This window comes from Armigeres subalbatus, chromosome 3 (genome assembly GCF_024139115.2).
Source record: "Armigeres subalbatus isolate Guangzhou_Male chromosome 3, GZ_Asu_2, whole genome shotgun sequence".
Classification (NCBI taxonomy): Eukaryota; Metazoa; Arthropoda; class Insecta; order Diptera; family Culicidae; genus Armigeres; species Armigeres subalbatus.
In genome coordinates, this window is record NC_085141.1 from 176,734,282 (window position 1) to 176,753,083 (window position 18,802).

Consider the following 18,802-nt stretch of genomic DNA (forward strand, 5'->3'; position numbering starts at 1 on the left):
ACTGCTGGAAACAATCATATTTATTCCCAGTTTTCAAAAAAGGATGCAAGAGGACTGTTTCAAATTACCGGGGAATAGCTGCGCTAAGCGCCATTTCTAAGCTGTTTGAGCTGATTATTCTCAAAGAATTGGTTCAAAAGTATGCACATAACATATCGAACGACCAGCACGGGTTTATGCCTAAAAGATCGACGACTACTAACCTAACGTGTTTCACTTCCTTTGTAATTCGACAAATGGAGAGTGGCCATCAGGTGGATGCCATTTATACAGACCTTTCCGCCATTCGACAAGATGAATCATCAAATTGCCATTGCGAAATTTGTCAAATTAGGCATTAATAACTCCATGCTCGGTTGGCTTCAATCCTATTTAACTGGACGGAGTATGGCGGTTAAAATCGGAGATCACATTTCACTGCCCTTTCCGGTTTGTTCTGGCGTTCCACAGGGCAGCCATTTGGGTCCGTTTTTATTCCTGTTGTATATGAACGACGTTAATTTTATGCTCAAATGCCTTAAACTATCGTATGCCGACGACATGAAGCTATATTACTCTATAAAGCATCCTCAAGATGCAATGTTTCTGCAACAACAATTCGAAGTGTTTGCTGAATGGTGCCGCATAAACCGAATGACATTAAATGTCGCAAAATGTTCTGTCATATCCCAATGAGAATAGATAGAAGGTGAGGAAGAAGACCAAATGTAAGGGTATTAGTGGATGATGAAAAATGTAAACAGCAAATGGTGACGTACATATTTGCACGGCTTCTTATGGGAGCTCGTTGGAATGTAGTAGTGAAAGCTTTTTCGCCATACACGAAAGGCACGCACACAATATATGGATTTCCATACTTTAGTATTTATTTTCATTGGTCATATCCTTCGGCCGCAAACATTCGCTCTTCCTATTCGACTACGCGAATCGACAGTCAAGAACCTTGGAGTTTTGATCGACTCGAAAATGACTTTCAAGGATCATGTAGCATATATCGTTTCGAAGGCATCTTCACAACTAGGCTTCCTGTTTCGCTTTTCCAAGAAATTCCGGGATGTGTACTGTCTGAAATCACTGTTTTGTGCAACCGTTCGCCCAATCTTGGAGTACTCGTCAGTTGTCTGGGCTCCGTATTACCAAAACGAAGCTCAGCGCATCGAAGCTATCCAGAGAAAATTCGTGCGTTTCGCTCTGCGACATCTAAGGTGGAGAGATCCGCTCAACCTACCAAGCTACAGTAGCCGTTGTCAGCTTATTAACCTCGACTCTCTTGATGCAAGGCGTAACGTGGCTAAGGGCTGCTTCATCGGCGATCTTCTGCAAGGAAACATTGACTGCCCTACGTTGCTCAGCTTGCTGGACATCAACACTCGTCGCCGTAATCTCCGATCACACTCGTTCATCAATCTCCCTGTAGCCAGAACTAACTAGGGACTACATGAGCCGGTCCGAAGCATGTCCCGTTTATTCAATACGTGTTATTCTGTGTTTGATTTTAATGTGTCGCGAGAAACAAATAAGTGTAATACGTAGTTAATGTATTTATTTTAAGATAGCGGTCGGGGTGTCTATTTCACTTGTTGACAATAAATCATAATATTAATAATAATCACTACACCCAACAAGCGGACAGCAGATTTTAATACAGTTCTGCATAAGAACCTTACAGAAACTGCATAATAATTTGTCATATACAATTTTGGAAGATTTTAATACAATTTTTGTATTGATATCTTACAGATTTGTTTTATTTCAATACAATATCTGTATAAAAAAACTTACAGAATTGTATATGCCAAGATTTTATGCAATGATTCAATACAAAATTTTCAAAACGACTTATCTGCTTTTGTAATCAAAGATTAAAACGACGATTTGACGACGCTCGGTGGTCTAGTGGCTACCGCTTCTGCCTTATAAGCAGGAGGTCGTTTGTTCGATTCCAGGCTCGTCCCTTTCCTACTTTGTATTTCTATCTTAGTTCTTTCTGTGTTTCACGTTATACCAAAACGATTCCTACTGTTATAACCTTCCACACAATCCCAAAACCTCCCGGGGCACCTATGAGAGGTCGTAGAGTTCTCTGCATCTTTCTTAAGTAGGTGTCCAACAAACCATCCTTCCCCTTCCTCAGCATTCGCAAGGACGTAGCCAGGACAGATCTCGACTATTGGAGAGTACATTGCTTCCAACTAAGAGTTAGTGATTAGTCCCAAATCAGTATCTGTGGTAACGGATGAAAGTGATGCTACTCTCATACAATAGTCTTGACTTGTACCACCTACGAATTTGTGCGAACTGCTAAATGCTAAAAATGCTAAATGCTCAAGAGTATAAAACGACGATTTGACGAATCTGATAGCTGTCCCACGCAAACCAACACCATCAACAAGTAGCGGAAACCTTCACCTATCACCTATTACCCTCCTATACATTTTTCGAAATAAATCTTTCACATGTTGTGCAATTGCACAAATCGAATTCCAGACATATTTATATGAAAACAGTTTTTTGTTTCCAATGTTATGAAAACTAGGCAATATAGGGCCCCGGCCCAAGGCCCCGGAAATAGGCAATTAACTTTGATTGAACTAAGTTTTTTGTTGTTCTCGCGGAATTGAAAAATCTAAACAGAAAGCACATAAATTATTCAAACCCTCTTTGATACACCTAGCGGTGTTAGTGCCTCTCTTGCTCGATATAAAAGGTTAATTCCATATTAGGAAAAGTCTTAAATAGCTCTGTTAGGTGGATGAGCCATTACGCTTAGTTCAAAAACCACAGTCGAACACAACTTGTTGCGAGCAGATTGGAAGAGTATGAGTGGCAAAATAGTGATTTTTAGCCTAAAACGTTTGGAAAATTGTATTTTGGCTATAGCTTTTGATTTCATAGTCCGAACAGATCAATTGTTTATAGGAAAAAATGGAACAGGATTCCCTGTCGAATGCAACTTGTTACAAGCAAATCGGTTGTGGATTAGTGTCTAAAAATGGCGTGACTTTCTACGCATTTTCTGCGTAAAAATGCATTTTGGACATAACTTTTCATCCCATAGTCAAGTCATCCCATTCCATCGTGTACGAAAAATTGGTGACACTTTTTGCGCATAGGGTAAAACCACCTATTATGGAGGGGTTAAGCACCGTGTCAAAACAAAATTTATTTCAAAATTCTTTAAAAAATTACCTGTTGGTCTTTTTCATACTGCTGTAGTCGAATAGGATGCTCGTTAACTATAGTTTCGTAACTATTACGTCAATTGTACTGAACTTAGATTGTTTTGTTTTTATCACAATTAAAACAAACTACCGCAATATTAGGACGCAGATGCCTATCGTTGCGATATTTTTTGAAGGTCAGTCCTATTGTTGCGGTACTGCATGTAATTCTTATGGAGATCGATACCTCAACAATAGGACCTTAGCACTACCGCAATAATAGGCTCAAAGGATTCATATTTTTAATGAAAAATGTTGATTTTTCATCGTTTTGAACGGAATTTTGTCAAACAAAAGCTGTTCTAGTCGTTAATTCGAAGAGTTTTAGCGTATCCATAACTGTTTTTAATGCTATTATATGCAGAATGGACTATTTTAACGCTACAGCAACATTAGGACATACCACAACGATAGGACGTAACATATAGAGTGGGCATCATTATCAATTTTTCAAATCAGTGGTTTTTCAATACTATTCGGAGTTCCAAACAACTGTGCAACATTTGAGCCCGATTGGTTGCTTCCTCGCCCCGGGGCAGAGTTATTCGATGGTAGAAGAGACATAGATAATTCCAGCATTGAGACTGGTCAATCCAAGGAACCGGGATCAGTGGTTGATTCTCGAAATAGCGGTTCAACTTCTACATAATCTGGACAGACCTTTACATTCCACACCAGTTTTTGAATAGGAATGTATTGAAATTAACATTTGTGGAACTAGCTAGGTTCAGTAATTTAAAAATAATGTGTGTTGACATATCGGCACAAAAAATAGTTTTTCTGTTTCTCGACTTGGTAGAAGTTTTGTAGTAATTATTTTGTTTACGAGTAACTATAATTTCCATATATCCACAATTGTAAACATAACATATAACACATAACAGTATCCCTAATTAACAGATATAGGTATAATATATCTATTAGCAAGTATAGGAATACAAATAAACCATTCTTTGAGCGACAGCGACAAACCAGTTCAATCTATGTATTTCTGATGTTGATCTGACTCTTCAATTAGTACAATCAAACATTTTTGAATTTCATCCCAGCTACACAAAGCGTGGTAGCATAATTTTGTACATGAGTTGCGGAACTTCATCAACTAAATTCTAACCATATCATACTAATAATATATGTGTTTCACACCGAATGATTCACCATTTCGTTACATTGGACCAATTGGCAGAACATCGGACCAAAGCTTGTCCACCTTCCCCGCAGGCGCAGGCAGGATGACTAACGAGAAGGATCGGAACTCCTCATGTAGCTCGTGTAGCAGCTGCACCAGCTGCTGCAGCGCCTGTCACCACAATTGTCTCGGCCAAATGGGAAGCTCGGCTACCATCAACACGAGCGTCGTCTATTTCAACAGTAGTAGCGATAGTAGTTCCCTTGCCAGCATCGCAAGCCTCGCTAGTAGTAGTGACTGTAGCAGTTGTTGTGTACAATGCAGCCGAACGTCTGGCAGCGGTGGCGCTTCACAATCGGATAGCATCAAGCGCAAGATCTGAAAGTATTTTGGCTAATCCCACCTTATCATTTGTTTTTGAATGCGATGTCGGAAATAGCACACTTTTGCGATACTAATAATTAGTTTGAATAGTTGTCTTGGAAGCTACAGTAAGCTGCTAGTGCTATTTGTCGAACCCGTTCATATAGTCCACATAGATCATTATTCTACACGATTTCGTTTGAACACACTACAACTCATATCTCACATCATGCGCAAAACATTGGGATCAATTCGAAAGACTTTATCGGTATCTCTATCTATCGCCCCCAACCCGAACTGCAGTGTGTTATGTGAATCCGTACTTCGAAAAAATTAGCTCCCACAGGAATAGAAGGCAAAATGGCCAACGGCCCAAACGAGAGCCGTGGCCAACGTTGCATTTCTACTCGAACTACGCCGGTCGATTGGTGCTCGGGGCTGGAGACCACGACCTGTTCAATACCGAGACCTACCCGCTCGAAAGCATCAAAGAGTTTGAGTCGGTGTCCAGCGCTTGGAAGCGGTTGCTGGCCAATTTGTTGAGGAAAGGTACCGCTTGGAATGACAACTGCATGACTGGAAGCTCTTTTCAAATCTGCATTTCAAAAAGGAAACAGCCATTTTCTACAATGACGTTTCGTATCTTGACTGATTCTTTGTTCAAATAATATTCATAAGCGAAACGTCATTCAACAAAATGACATTTTTTATAAACGTCCTACTAACCATTTCCCTTTTTTTTCCACCCCATACAGAAGAAGACGAGTCGCAGATCTTTGTCAAGTTCTTCCGATTCCACAAGTGCTACGATTTGGTGCCGACATCGGCCAAGTTGGTTGTGTTCGATACTCAGCTACTCGTTAAAAAGGCATTTTACGCGCTCGTCTACAACGGGGTCCGGGCGGCGCCGCTCTGGGACTCGAAGCGGCAGGAGTTTGTCGGCATGCTGACTATCACCGACTTCATCAAGATCCTGAAGATGTACTACAAATCGCCCAACTCGTCCATGGACGAGCTGGAAGAGCACAAGCTCGAGACGTGGCGAAGTATGGCATCAAGTAGATACCAGTGCCAAAAGCCATGATCAAGTAATACATTTTCTATTCACTGTTCATTTCAGGTGTCCTGCAAGAGGAGGTTAAGAAGCTGGTTAGTATTGGACCGGACGCATCGCTGTACGATGCCATCAAAACGCTTATTCACAATCGCATCCATCGGTTACCGGTGATTGACCCTCAGACCGGAAATGTTTTGTACATATTAACACACAAAAGAATACTTAGGTTTTTGTTTTTATATGTAAGTATTATACAATTATAATTTTATTTCAATCAGCTAAAAACAGTAGCTAGTGGTTTGTTCACCTTAATTCAAAGATTATACTCATTTTGTTTCGTATGTTATGCCGACTGTTGGTGACGTAATTTACGATCACCATTTTCCGCTTTATAGAATATTTCAAACGCAGAACGTGCTTTTCTTAAATAAGCATTATCTGCCACAGCTTGATTGTATCGTTTTAAAGTCGATGAATAGCTGGTGTGTAAGTGCACTGCATTGGCGATATTATTTCTTCAGTATCAACGCGTGGCGACCATTTGGTTCGGGGTACCTTGTTCGTCAATTAATTCCGCCGTAGACGGAATGTGATTGCGCGATAATTGCAAGAATCTACGACATCGACTCCTTTAAATAAAATAAAATAATTAAAAACCTAACTTTCCAAATCTTAGTAATCATGCAGCGCAGCACTCTAACATCGCCGTTTTAGTGTTAGTAGCTCTTTTGGTATAGTTTCGCTTCGGGCTTTATTGTTTTTAAGTTAGCCAATCTCCTCATATGTTTGTTGGAAATCGCATGTCCTGTGCGCGTGCTGCTAGGTTCGGCACCATGTCTACATCGTTGTACACTAGGGCAGTTCAAATTTCACAAATGTTCGAAAATTCCAACTCCCATATGTCTATTAGCATCATTTTGATAATATAGAAGGTTGGGGATGTTTATTTAAATTCATCACGATTTAAGAGTTGTAGGTGGATTTGAATGAATTTTAAGTTTTTCCCTTCCACCGAATTGCCTGAAATTTTGCCAGGGCTCCTATATTATCAAAATGATGCTTATAGACATATGGAAGTAAGAAATTTCGAACATTTTTGAAATGTGAACTGCCCTATTGTACACCCAAGTTTTTTTACACGGTTTGGTTTTAGTCGTTTAAGGCTTTTAGCGTCAATGAAACTGTAAGCTAACCCTACGAAAAAATGCACAGTAAATCGAAGAAAATTCAGGGGGTATTTTAAAAGCTGTTAAAGTTTAGGTTAACCGAAAAAATAATGAATTCCAACCGCGTAAAAAAACCTGGGTGTATGTCAAATCGCTATTTAACCTTCCATTGTGCATTGGGGTCCATTTCGACCCAAGCACATCCAAAACAACGCTGTAACTTTGTAACGCAACGAGATAAAAATCTAAAAAAACAGACTTTTCCTAACTTTTGGAAGCGACATCTAGGAGAGGCGTCACAAAAAAAGTGATATGTTGTGCATTGGGGTCCATTTGGACCCAAGATTTCATCACGATCACAAAAACTCAAATTTCAACCGATTTTCGTTCTTTCGGCACCAAATAAAAGCATTAGGTTTTTAGAAAGAATCATCCTAATTAACCTCTCTAGTCCCCGGGGAACCTGCACTGTAGAGGTACTGTTTTAGCTTCTCAATTTGGCACCTGATTTTCGAGTTTCGTGTTATGAAACATAAAATTGCTTGCAAATATGTGCTCTGATGATCCCAACTGTATTTGCTATTTTGTATACGCCGCAGCAATTTTATCATCGTTCATCGGAAAGCCGGAACATCCGTAAAAGTGGCCAATTCTAAAAGAGTAATCCCAGAGCTCCGCATTTTTTTCGTAGCAACAGGCCTGGTAGCGGGTCACTTTTTAGTGACTTGGTCACTTTTTTCGGGCAAGTCACTAAAAAGTCCCTTTTTTCGACCTCAAGTCACTAAAGTCACTTTTTCTCGCAAAAAGTCACTATTTTCAACTATTTTGAAACTATTGACTATTTTTGAATGAAGCTCTATGTATAAGTCGGATGATGCTTTGTTCATGGCGGAAATGAAATTACGGATCTTGGAAAAATGATCGCTCTGAAACTTCGCCAGCCATACTACTCGCTGCTCTTATTTTGGCATTTCACCAGTAGCTAATTGACCTTTCCCCTCAAAGTTTTTAACTTGCTAAATCGATTCTTTATTTTATTTAAAGCAAGTTTCCCAAAGAACCCATATTTTTTTACGCCTCTAAGTATTTTTAAAATTTAAAAACATTTTTAACAAAATATTTAAAAAGTGTTGTTTTTCAAGATTGGGCCAACATTCGCCCGATTTTGAACGAACAGCGGGTGAATTTTTCAGACCGGTTCACATGTGCAGCATTTTTTCAACTTTTGTTTTGGATTTTTAAAATAGGCTTGTTAGGCCTTAAAATAGGCCTAGTTAGAGGCTTGAGAGAGAGTTGAAAGAGAGAGAAAGTTTACCTTAAATAAGCCAAAGAATCGATTGAGACAATAAAATAAGATGCAATTTTTGACGGGAAAGGATATAGATATTATATAAATGGAATAAAGTTTCCCAAAATTTTGAAGATTGCATGCGCTGGGATACATCGAAAATGAGAAAAGTGCATCAAGTCTGCCCAGTCTCCCCTATTAATTGCACTATTGGCGGTTCCGATTAATCGTTTCAATTTTAGATATTCTTCCTGGTGCTTCAGGAAAGCCAATAGTTGATGAAAGGCTTGTTATTTATTGCATGCCTAAAATCAACATGCTTATCAGTTTTTTTTATAACAGAGAATTGTTTTATCACAAATCTCGTCAAACCTGCTCTTTGTCGATGTTTTCTTTTTATCATTGTAGCGAATTGCGGTAGTTTACCGAAGATTTAATGGTTTGGTGTGATAAATGATGATTGTATCTTGCACCAGACTGTTGAGTTATTAAGTTATGATTCCCAGCGCGTGATATTTTGGTAAAATAAAAATATTTATTTTCAAATCGAAATAATGATAGTTGCATCTATGATTGCACTGCATTCGAATTGAAAGGCGATACTTTAAATATGTAAGGGATCCCCAAAAGTAATTTTGCTGTTAGAAAATGAGAAAATAAAGGCCGTTTTTACCTCCCAACATCTACTTCGATCAATATTTTGGAATTTTTTAAAATATATTGTGATGATAATTTATACATTTGAAATAGCACAAATGTGAAAGATTCTTGGGGCCCTCCTTAGCCGTGCGATAAGACGCGCGGCTACAAAGCAAGACCATGCTGAGGGTGGCTGGGTTCGATTCCCGGTGCCGGTTCTAGGCAATTTTCGGATTGAAAATTTTCTCGACTTCCCCGGGCATAAAAGTATCATCGTGCTAGCCTCATGATATACGAATGCAAAAATGGTAACCTGGCTTAGAAACCTTGCAGTTAATAACTGTGGAAGTGCTTAATGAACACTAAGCTGCGAGGCGGCTCTGTCCCAGTGTGGGGATGTAATGCCAATAAGAAGAAGAAGAAAGATTCTTCAATTCGTTCAATCCCAGGTTCGTTGTAACTGAATTTTCATAATTTTTGTTTCGTTTTCTATCAAAACGATCCGTACTGATGTTCCCTTCGCACTAAAAGATCCAAAAACTTCTTAAACCTATAGCAAATCTGCATCTTTCTAAAGTAGGTGTTCAGCTAATCCAGTGATTTTAATTTTCACTCATTCTCACGCATTAATAACGGTAAAAAAAATCATTCTCACGAGAACAGAATGTTCATTCACGCAGATTTTTGCCCAGAAATCATTTTTCGGGGAAGAAAAACAGGTCTTATGAGTGATAAATAACCATGTTTCGCACACTTCCAGTGGCGCAAACGTTTGGTTTGCTCGCAGGACTACTCATAGTTTTTAGTAGTCCTTCTTTTGACTGATATTAAGTAAAATATCTTTGGGATAAAATGAAAGGGCGAAAGTTAGCGTGCCCGATTTTCGTTTCTTTTCTGAGTTCGTTATGAGAGAGTGGTGAGTGAAAGATGGTTTCCGCCACAAATCACGAAAAAAAATTCTCCCTCGACTCAGCAACGCTCGTCTCATCGAGATTGCAACTGAAACTGAAAGTCACTATTTGGTCACTTTTTCTGCAACTGAAAGTCACTATTTGGTCCCTTTTCTCGCCAGCTTTGGTCACTAAAGTCACTAGTTTGAGTGGCAATGGTCGCTACCAGCCCTGTAGCAATCAATGCTGGCGAATTATAAATGCAATCAATAATGAAAATCTTTTTTGACCTCCGAATGCTTCAAAAACGGTCCCCTACCGAAAATCCGGAACATCCGTAAAATGGCCAATTCCAAAAGTTCCCAGAGCTTCGCGATTTTTTCGTTATAATCTATTCTGGCGAATTATGAATGCAATCAATAGTGACAGTCTTCTGCAACCCCCAAATGTCCCAGAAACGGTGCTTCGGAAGATCTGAAACATCGGTAAGAGTGGCCAATTTCAAAAGTTCATCCCAGAGCTTCGCGATTTTTTCGTAACCACCCATTCTGGCGGCGAATTGTGGATGCAATCAATAGTGAAAGTCTTCTGTGACCTCCGAATGTCCCAGAAACGGTCCTTTGGAAAATCTGGAACATCCGTAAAAATAGCCAATTCCAAAAGTTCGTCCCAGAGCTACGCACATGTTTCGTATTAATCTATCCTGGCGAATTGTCTTATCCTTCTTTTTTTTCATTGTAATTACATCCCCAATGGGGACATTGCCGGCTCGCAGCTTAATGTTCATTAATCACTTCCACAGGTATTTACTACGAGGTTTCTAAGCCTTGTTACCATTTCTGCATTCGTATATCATGAGGCTAACACGATTATACTTTTATGCCCAGAGAAGTCGAGACAATTTCCAAACCAGAAATTGCCTAGGCCAGCACCGCCCTAGCAGCACAGTCCAGTCTGATTTGGTTTCAGTAACTCAAATGTGACTTAATTCGGTTACATTTGGGTAACAGAAACTTTTGTGCAACATGTGTGCTGCTTGGGCGGGAATTGAACCCAGCCACCTTCAGCATAGTCTTGCTCTGAAGCCGCGCATCTTACCGCACGGCTAAGGAGGGCCCCTACCTGACGAATTATAGATGCAATCAAGAATAAAAATCTTCTGTGACCTCCAAATGCTTTAGAAACGGTCCTCCTGAAGATCTGGAATAACCGTAAAAGTGGCCAATTCTAAAACTTCATTACAGAGCTTCGCGATTCAAAAGTTCATCCAATAGTTTCACATTTTTTTCTTTACCATCCATTCTGGTTTCGCATTTTTTTCGTAGCCATCCATTCCGGATGCAATTAATAGTGAAAGTCTTCTGTGACATCCAAATGCTTAATGGTCCTCCGGGAGTTCCGGTACATCCGTAAAAGTAGCCAATTCCAAAAGAGCATCGTGATTTTTTCGTAACGTTCCATCCTGGCGAATTTAGCATGCAATCAATAATGAAACACTTCTGTAACCCCCTAATGCACCCGAAATGGTACTCCAGAAAATCCGGAACATCCGTAAAAGTGGCTGGTTCCAAAAGTAATTCACGGAGGAATTCCCGGAGGAACTTCCGGATAAATTCCCGAAAGAACTTCTGGCGGGATTCCCGGATGAACTTCTGGAGGAATTCCCGGAGAAACTTCCTTTAGAACTTCTGGAGGAATTCCCGGAGGAACTTCCGCAAAAACTTACGGAGGAGTTCCCAGAGCAACTTCCGGAAGAATACTCAGAGGAATACCTCCAGGAACTTCCCGAAGAATTACTTGAAGAGCTTCTGGAGGAATTTGCGGAGAAGCTTCTTCTGCCTTTAGGAACTTTCCGAGGAATTACTTGATGAACTTCCGAAGAGATTACAGGAGGAACTCCTGGACGAACTTCCAAACGGGTTTCTGGAGTAGATTCGGAGGAAAACAAAGAGGAACGCCGCCACGCCGCCGTCGCTGGCTGATAATAATCTATTACGCTAACTTTTTGGAATTGGCCATGGCCACTTTTACGGATGTTCCGGTTTTTACGAAGGAATTTTTAGTATTGATAAGAAAATTATTTTGAACTTTCAGTGTAATGTCTTTACTGCCGTTATACGCATAACTGTCCCATGTACATAGGAAATTCCAGCAAACATGGGATAAATATGCGTATAACGGCAGTTTACTGGTCATAAGACAAGTTTGTATAATTCCATTTAATTCCATCACTTGATTGTACCTTTGACAGATATGTATTTCAACCCTAACAGTGAAGCCGTCTTCAGTGTCTCGTCCTTGTCTTGACTTTTATTATTGTCATTGCATATCGGCGAGGATTTTCACTATTGATTGCATACACGATTCACCCATATGAATGAAAGCGAAAATTAGCAAAGCCGCGGGATGAACTTTTTGAATTGACCATTTTCACTGATATTCCTGATCTCCTTAGTGGACATTCAGACGTCACAGAAAATCCCCACAATTGATTGCACAATTCCTTCCCCGCTATAGATGGTTTCGAAATAAAATGTGGAGCCCTGGGATAAACTCCTGGAATTAATCATGTCGAGGATGTCCAAAATTTACCGGAAAACCGTTTTGTTATCATTGGCGATAAACGTCGATTGCAAACGTAACATGCCGTTAACAATGTTTTCTAAAAAACCTATTGTGACTAACTTTTGGTAGGTCACAGAGCACTTTCACTATTGACACTATTGACTTCACTTGACTGTTATGAATGCTAAGAAAAATACGCAGCTTTGAGATGAACTTTTAGGATGAACCTATTTTACGGATATTTCGGGTTTCCTGAGGACCGTATTGTGGTCATTTCGGTTCACTAAAGACTTCCACTATTTATTGCATAAACAATTCGCTGACATAAACAGTTTCAAAAATTTGCTTTAAAAAATGAACTTTTGAAATTGGCTACATTTACGGATGTTTCGGATTTCCTGAAAGGCCGTTTGTGGTCATCTCAGAAGACTTACACAATTTATTGCGCACACCCGTATGGATAAATATGAATAAAATAGCGATGCTCTGTAATGATTTTTGGAATCGGCTACTTTCACGGATGTTCCGGATCTTCCAGAGGACCGTTTCGGGAGCATTTGCGAGTCGTAGAAGAATTCCACAATTGATTGCACTGACATTTCGCCGGTATGATAGGTTATGAAGAAATCGCGAAGCTGTGGGATGTATTGTTCAAATTGGCCACTTTCAAGTATGCTTCGGATCTCCCGAATACACAATTCGCCGGTATGGATAGTTTCGAAAAAAAATCTCGAGGCTCTGGGGAGGATTTTTAAAATTAACCACTTTTGGGAGGACCGCCACATAAAGTTGAAACGATTTGCGTGTTTTGAGGACGGTAATGGTATGTTGGGAAGACCGTCAAGTAAACTTGATATGAGAATGCTTGCAAGTTTCAAAAACTGCAGAGTTGTGGTGGGAGGTTTAAATGATTTGCGAAATATGATTACCGCCAGATAGATTGAAAGAATGGTTTGCGAGTTGGAACACAGTGCATGCTATAGCGTGGGCGTGTTGGAAGGACAGCCGTATATAGTGGAGATGGTTTACAAATTATGAGAAACGCAATGATGTGTTAAGAGGATCTCTAGAAAGCACAAAACAAGTTTTTTTGCAAATGGAGAGAAAAAAAACACCTGGCGCCAAATAAACATAAACTGCCATATAATATATAAATTGAATAATCTATTTGATTGTTCCGTGATAGTTTTTGGTCGTAAGAAACATCAGAATGTTTTGTTATGTTCGTTTGCTATGCTTCCGTCATACGCATATTTGTCCCATGTTTGCTAGGATTCCTATGTACACGGGACTGTTATGCATGCGTATAACGGCAATATCGTGATTAATGCACGAATATCAATTTTCGGTCGAACAAGATTAGTAACCACGATGGATCTGGTGTTACGCGAAATTCGAATTACAAGGAAGCTTCCGAAACAGGAGGAGTTATCTATAGTATAGATAGTGGAATATATAGATGAGCGAAGATAAATCTTTTGTCTTCAAACGAACTGTCAAACGTGTCTCCAAACGAGCATGATGTCACGATTTCAATGAAAATATTAAGGGGTGTGATGTCATATACGCTTGGTACACGGTCATAGTACCCAACCATGCTTTCGCTCATCTATAGATTCTACTATCTATAATTTATAGCAAAGCAATTTTGTGCCTTCTTATAAACATCGCTTTGGCATGTATTGACACTATTAGTATGATTTACAGATCGTCCTGTTCCGTAACTTAGCTTCACTAGCTACATTGATGCGTTGACACGTAACATTTACAAGATGGACAAGCCAGAGTGTATTATATGGAGTTGCGCAAAGAGTGAAGCCAAATCTACATATTGAACTGTCAAACCAGCACCTATCGAGCAAAGCAAACAAATGCCTGTTGATAAGGTTGAAGTGAAGCCACTGGAAGGGTTGAATGAAGCTGAAAGTTGCCACGCAGTATGAGAGGCCGATTTTTTCCACAGAATACAATTTCAGTCGCAAACACAAAATGATCACTTGAGTTTTCAAATGTAGAACAGTTCACATGGACGTGTATATTTTTTACCGTGAGATTTGCAGGTCATCAGCATAAAGCATAATGCAACGTACACACCAGTCAAGCAGTTTGACGAACATTGACTCCGCCCCCAAGAAAACGCTTCGGTTGCTGCTTTGTTTGAACGTGTGTGAAGTTGTTCGACCAACCATTTGACAGTTGGCGGCTCGGTTGGAAAAAATTAAAACGGTTTGATTTTGGTTTGAGTTGTCGGGGGTGGAGTCAAGGTTTGCCGAACATGTTTGAGCATTTGTAGTGAAGTTGCACAAACCCCCATATATTTTTGATGGTTGGTGCTCAAGTTGGCGCTTCGGTCGTTCGTGTGTGATATTGTTGGTCGAATAAATTGATTGTTCGTGCCGCTGTTGGCAAAACTTGAGGGATGTTTTAATAAACGAGAGGTGGAGTTAATGTTGGTCAAACTGCTTGACCGTGTGTACGTTCCATAAAGCGCGTCCACAGTTTGCATATGCCACCGGCGGGCACGCATGGTGTGGAGTGTGCGTTTGATCATGTTCAAGTTCGGATATTAGACACTATGCACGATCCGGTATCGTTGTGCTTTGTGCGGACGAAAAGTAAATCAATTGGTTCGCGTTCATACTCGGCACGCAGGCAGTTTCTTCGTTCTGCTTCATGCGATCGAAAACTGGCACGGTCGCATTATTTATTAAGGTCCCAACAAATATTGGATACTGGTTAAGGACATAGTTGGAAGAGTACCACGATGGCAGTTAATATGGCACCGGACCTTCCACGGGTCAATACCACACCTCCCGCACTCCTCTCCCACCAGGTATCAGGTATCAGAACGTCGGCTCCAGGGGCACGTTCACCGCAATTTGGGAGGTTTGTGCCATCGCCTTCACAGCCTTTTTCATCACACACCTGACGGAAAAGGAAGTGAACAAAAAGGAATGGAATGTGGATGGGAGAACAAAGGGAATGTTTGGAAAAGGGCCCTTGAAGAGGGCATATAACGCATAAGCGTACAAGAGCTTATAGCTCCTTACCACAACGGGTTATGAACACCAAAATACTCTGAAGGTTCAGGTTTCTGAAGTCAATTTCACTAAGTAAGTGTTTACCAAATATTTGGAAGCGCAATTGTGCATAGACTGGGCAGTTACATATTAGATGATAAGAAGTTCCATAATCGGATTCGCAACTATCACAAACAGATGATTCAACGCGTTGAATATTTGCCATGTAATAGTACAGTCGGCAGTGACCTGTCAAGGCCTTGACTAAGACACTGCAATTCTGTTTAGACAGATTAGCTAAATAGCTTGCTACTACTGGAGATGGCTCCCGGATGTACAATTTTGTTTGATGACATGAATCCAGACTACTCCAATGCCATTTGTGCTGAGTGACAGCCCAAGAGTTAATCAAAAGCTTCACCCAACACTTGGATATTGGAATAGCTGGCTCAGGACCAATAAAGTCATGCGATGCTCCATTACGAGCTAACTCATCAGCCAATTCGTTTCCAGCTATGGAAGAATGGCCAGGTACCCATATAAGGTGTACAGTATTAACTGAATTCAGTTCCTCAATTTGAGTTCGACATGCGATTACTAACTTCGACCTTGAGTTGGCCGAGGCGAGAGCTTTAATAGCTGCTTGGCTATCTGAACAGAAGTATATTACTTTGCCCATAATGCGTTGCTGCAGTGCAGATTGCACTCCACACATGATGGCAAATATTTCCGCTTGAAAGACAGTGCAGTGTGTACCCAGTGAGTGTGACTGTTCCAATCTCAGCTCACGCGAATAGACGCCTGCACCTGCTCTACCTTCGAGGAGGGAGCCGTCAGTGTAACAAACAATGCTGTCCGACATACTTCTCTCCAAATAGCCAGATGTCCACTCATCCCGCGAGGGGAATTGTGTTGAAAATGTCCTATAAGGAAAACTACTAACGTGTGTGAGATCACTTGGAGCAAGGAAAATTTTGGCCCAATTAACCATAAGCGGTAACAACGAAGTGTGTGTAGAACTGCGGTTTACAGGATTCTCTTCCATAAAACCGAGTACCCATAGTCGGTAAGTACAAGAAAATGCTTCTTGTTTGAGATGTATGTGTAGTGGCCTGAATTGTTCGTTCTGCTTCATGCGATCGAAAACTGGCACGGTCGCATTATTTATTAAGGTCCAGCAGTTTCGTGCCAATTTAATAGACGTTCGCGATTTGGTGGGCTGCTTTTCAGAGGGCATCTAAAAAGTGAAGTGCACTGATACCCGAGCAGGAGCGACGACCTCGATAACAGAAATTGGTATGATTTAGCCTCAAGGATGTTTTCGATCATTTAGTAATTTGCATTCGATCATTTAGTAGTTTGTCTTTAACTCATTCCAGAAGCTGAATTTCAAAATGTGTTGTATGGTGGACTTCTAGTGCAAAGGTTTTTCTACAACTCTGCTTAATTATTCGTTGTTAGAATTTAACTAATAACGGAGTTATAGCACTAGTTGCAGTAACCTAAACTAAATGATTGGATTTTTGTTATCATTTAGTCTAAGTTACTGAAACTATAGTTTTAACTCCGTTACTAGTGGAATTCAAACAACGAACCATAAGACAGAGTTGCAGAAAACCCTTCGCACTAGAAGTCCACCATACAACACATTTTGAAATTCAGCTTCCGGAATGAGTTATTGACAAACTACTAAATGATCGAACGCGAATTACTAAATGATCGATAACATCCTTGTTTAGCCTTGCAAAAGAGGTAAAATACCAAAAAATAATACCAAAAACTTATATGCATACCATGCTTAGGTATTTCAATACCAAATGAATAATAATTGGTTATGCATTTGGTATTGAAAATCAATTTAATAACTGAGTTTATTATGGCTTAAGTATTGTGCATATTAGTTTTTGGTATTATTCCTTTGGTATTTTACCTTTTATGCAGGGCTAGTTCATAACAGAGTATGGTATCAATAACAGAATTAAGTATCATTGAGCCAATTTCTCCTGCTCGGAGTGTGTCGAGTCGAGTGTGGGAGTCGATTCTAATCGAGGGTGCGAATCCTTAGCATGATAATTAGGCTTCTCAGAAAGCATCAGTGAAATGTGTAATTCAACAAAATAGCCAGAATTTGTCTGTGATATCTATCGCACCAGGAGCAGATACTTCATACAAAAAGTGTGACATGGGAGTGAGCGGGGTATAAAATGCTATTTTCGCGTTACGTAATCAATGGATCTTTCCCAAGGTGCGGTTTTCATTCAGCTATGTGGGTTTTCTTTTCGCCAAGCGTTTGGAGAAGAGGCACTGTAGCCAGTGTAATGAAAGGTTTAGTTTCCCATACTAGCTTTCATACAAACTTTAACCGGCTTGCTCTCGATCAGTTTTTGTTCAAATCGACTTTTGGAAGACACTCGGAGCATGGGACGGAATCGGTTGAGCGTGGTGGAGCTGGGTCGTTTTTTAAACCACCCTACTAATATTCTTAGTTTTTTTTTATAATACGACGCCAATACTACTACAGTATATGACAGTTTTTATTGTACCAATACTTTCAAAGCTTTGTTTTGGTACTCAACCCACCTTCACCTTAAGCGCTACTTAAGTCGAAAATAGACTTCTTCAGCCAAAAAACTATATACGCAAATTAAACCACCTTCCTTTTGCCAGTGGAGAGATTTCAACTTCCACACTGATACTCTTCCCTTTCTCTTCATACGGGAGCTTGGCAGAAGGAAGGTCGTGAAATTTATACCATCACAAATATTGCCCTTTGCTCGCTTTCAAATCGACTACTATAAAACATTCTTCATGCCTACCGTACCCTAATGGAACTATCAATTATTTACTTTCGCCTCTAATTATATCATGAACGTCTAAGTTTGGAAGATGATATTAGCATTTCCATATCATTGTAAATCGTTTAACTTCACGTAGAAGTAAAACACTCATATTATAAGCATTAATTTGTTTTCTAAGTACTGTGGCAAAATATCCTGATTAAGGATGCTTACTGCAATTTGGGTAACCAATGTTGGGACATATGGTCGGTCCGTTGGAACTGTGAAACTGATTGGCTAGTTCGTCCTTCGATTGCTGTTGTTGCGATTCCACTGTTTGCAGCGACGGGTGCAATCGAGTCGCGACGGTTACTTGCATTTGAACAAGATGTTACCCAAATAAACCTAACAATGATGCATACAACACAACAGAACTCCTTCTCGACGCATCGCATCTTGTCTCCTGTTCCTCTCCTAGTGCCCATTGCAATTCTTGTTGTGGTCAAGCTGGGGTGCAAACCGAGGAAACCTCTCATTGAACATTGAAAATCTCCAGCATCACCGTTCCATCCTGATGCAAAGGTAGTAGCTACGGATCACGTACTGATTCATCTCCCGAGTTCACAGGATCCGTTACCGTCAGCGGCTCGCTATCGTAAATGATTTACGTCGATCAACCACAGCAAC

At 40.2% G+C, this 18,802-nt stretch overlaps 1 protein-coding gene across 4 annotated transcripts in view; it reads left to right on the forward strand.

Moving 5' to 3' along the window:
* The window catches only part of LOC134225082 (uncharacterized), a 273,215-nt gene that overhangs the window by 251,900 nt on the left and 2,513 nt on the right, over window positions 1-18,802 (forward strand). For 3 of the 4 annotated variants that reach the window (XM_062704868.1, XM_062704869.1, XM_062704867.1), the window contains 2 exons: window positions 5,469-5,771; window positions 5,834-6,012. In XM_062704868.1, coding sequence (XP_062560852.1) covers window positions 5,469-5,771; window positions 5,834-6,012 — 482 coding nt within the window. The remainder of the gene's footprint in view (window positions 1-5,468; window positions 5,772-5,833; window positions 6,013-18,802) is intronic. The other variant, XM_062704871.1, reaches the window with a different exon arrangement.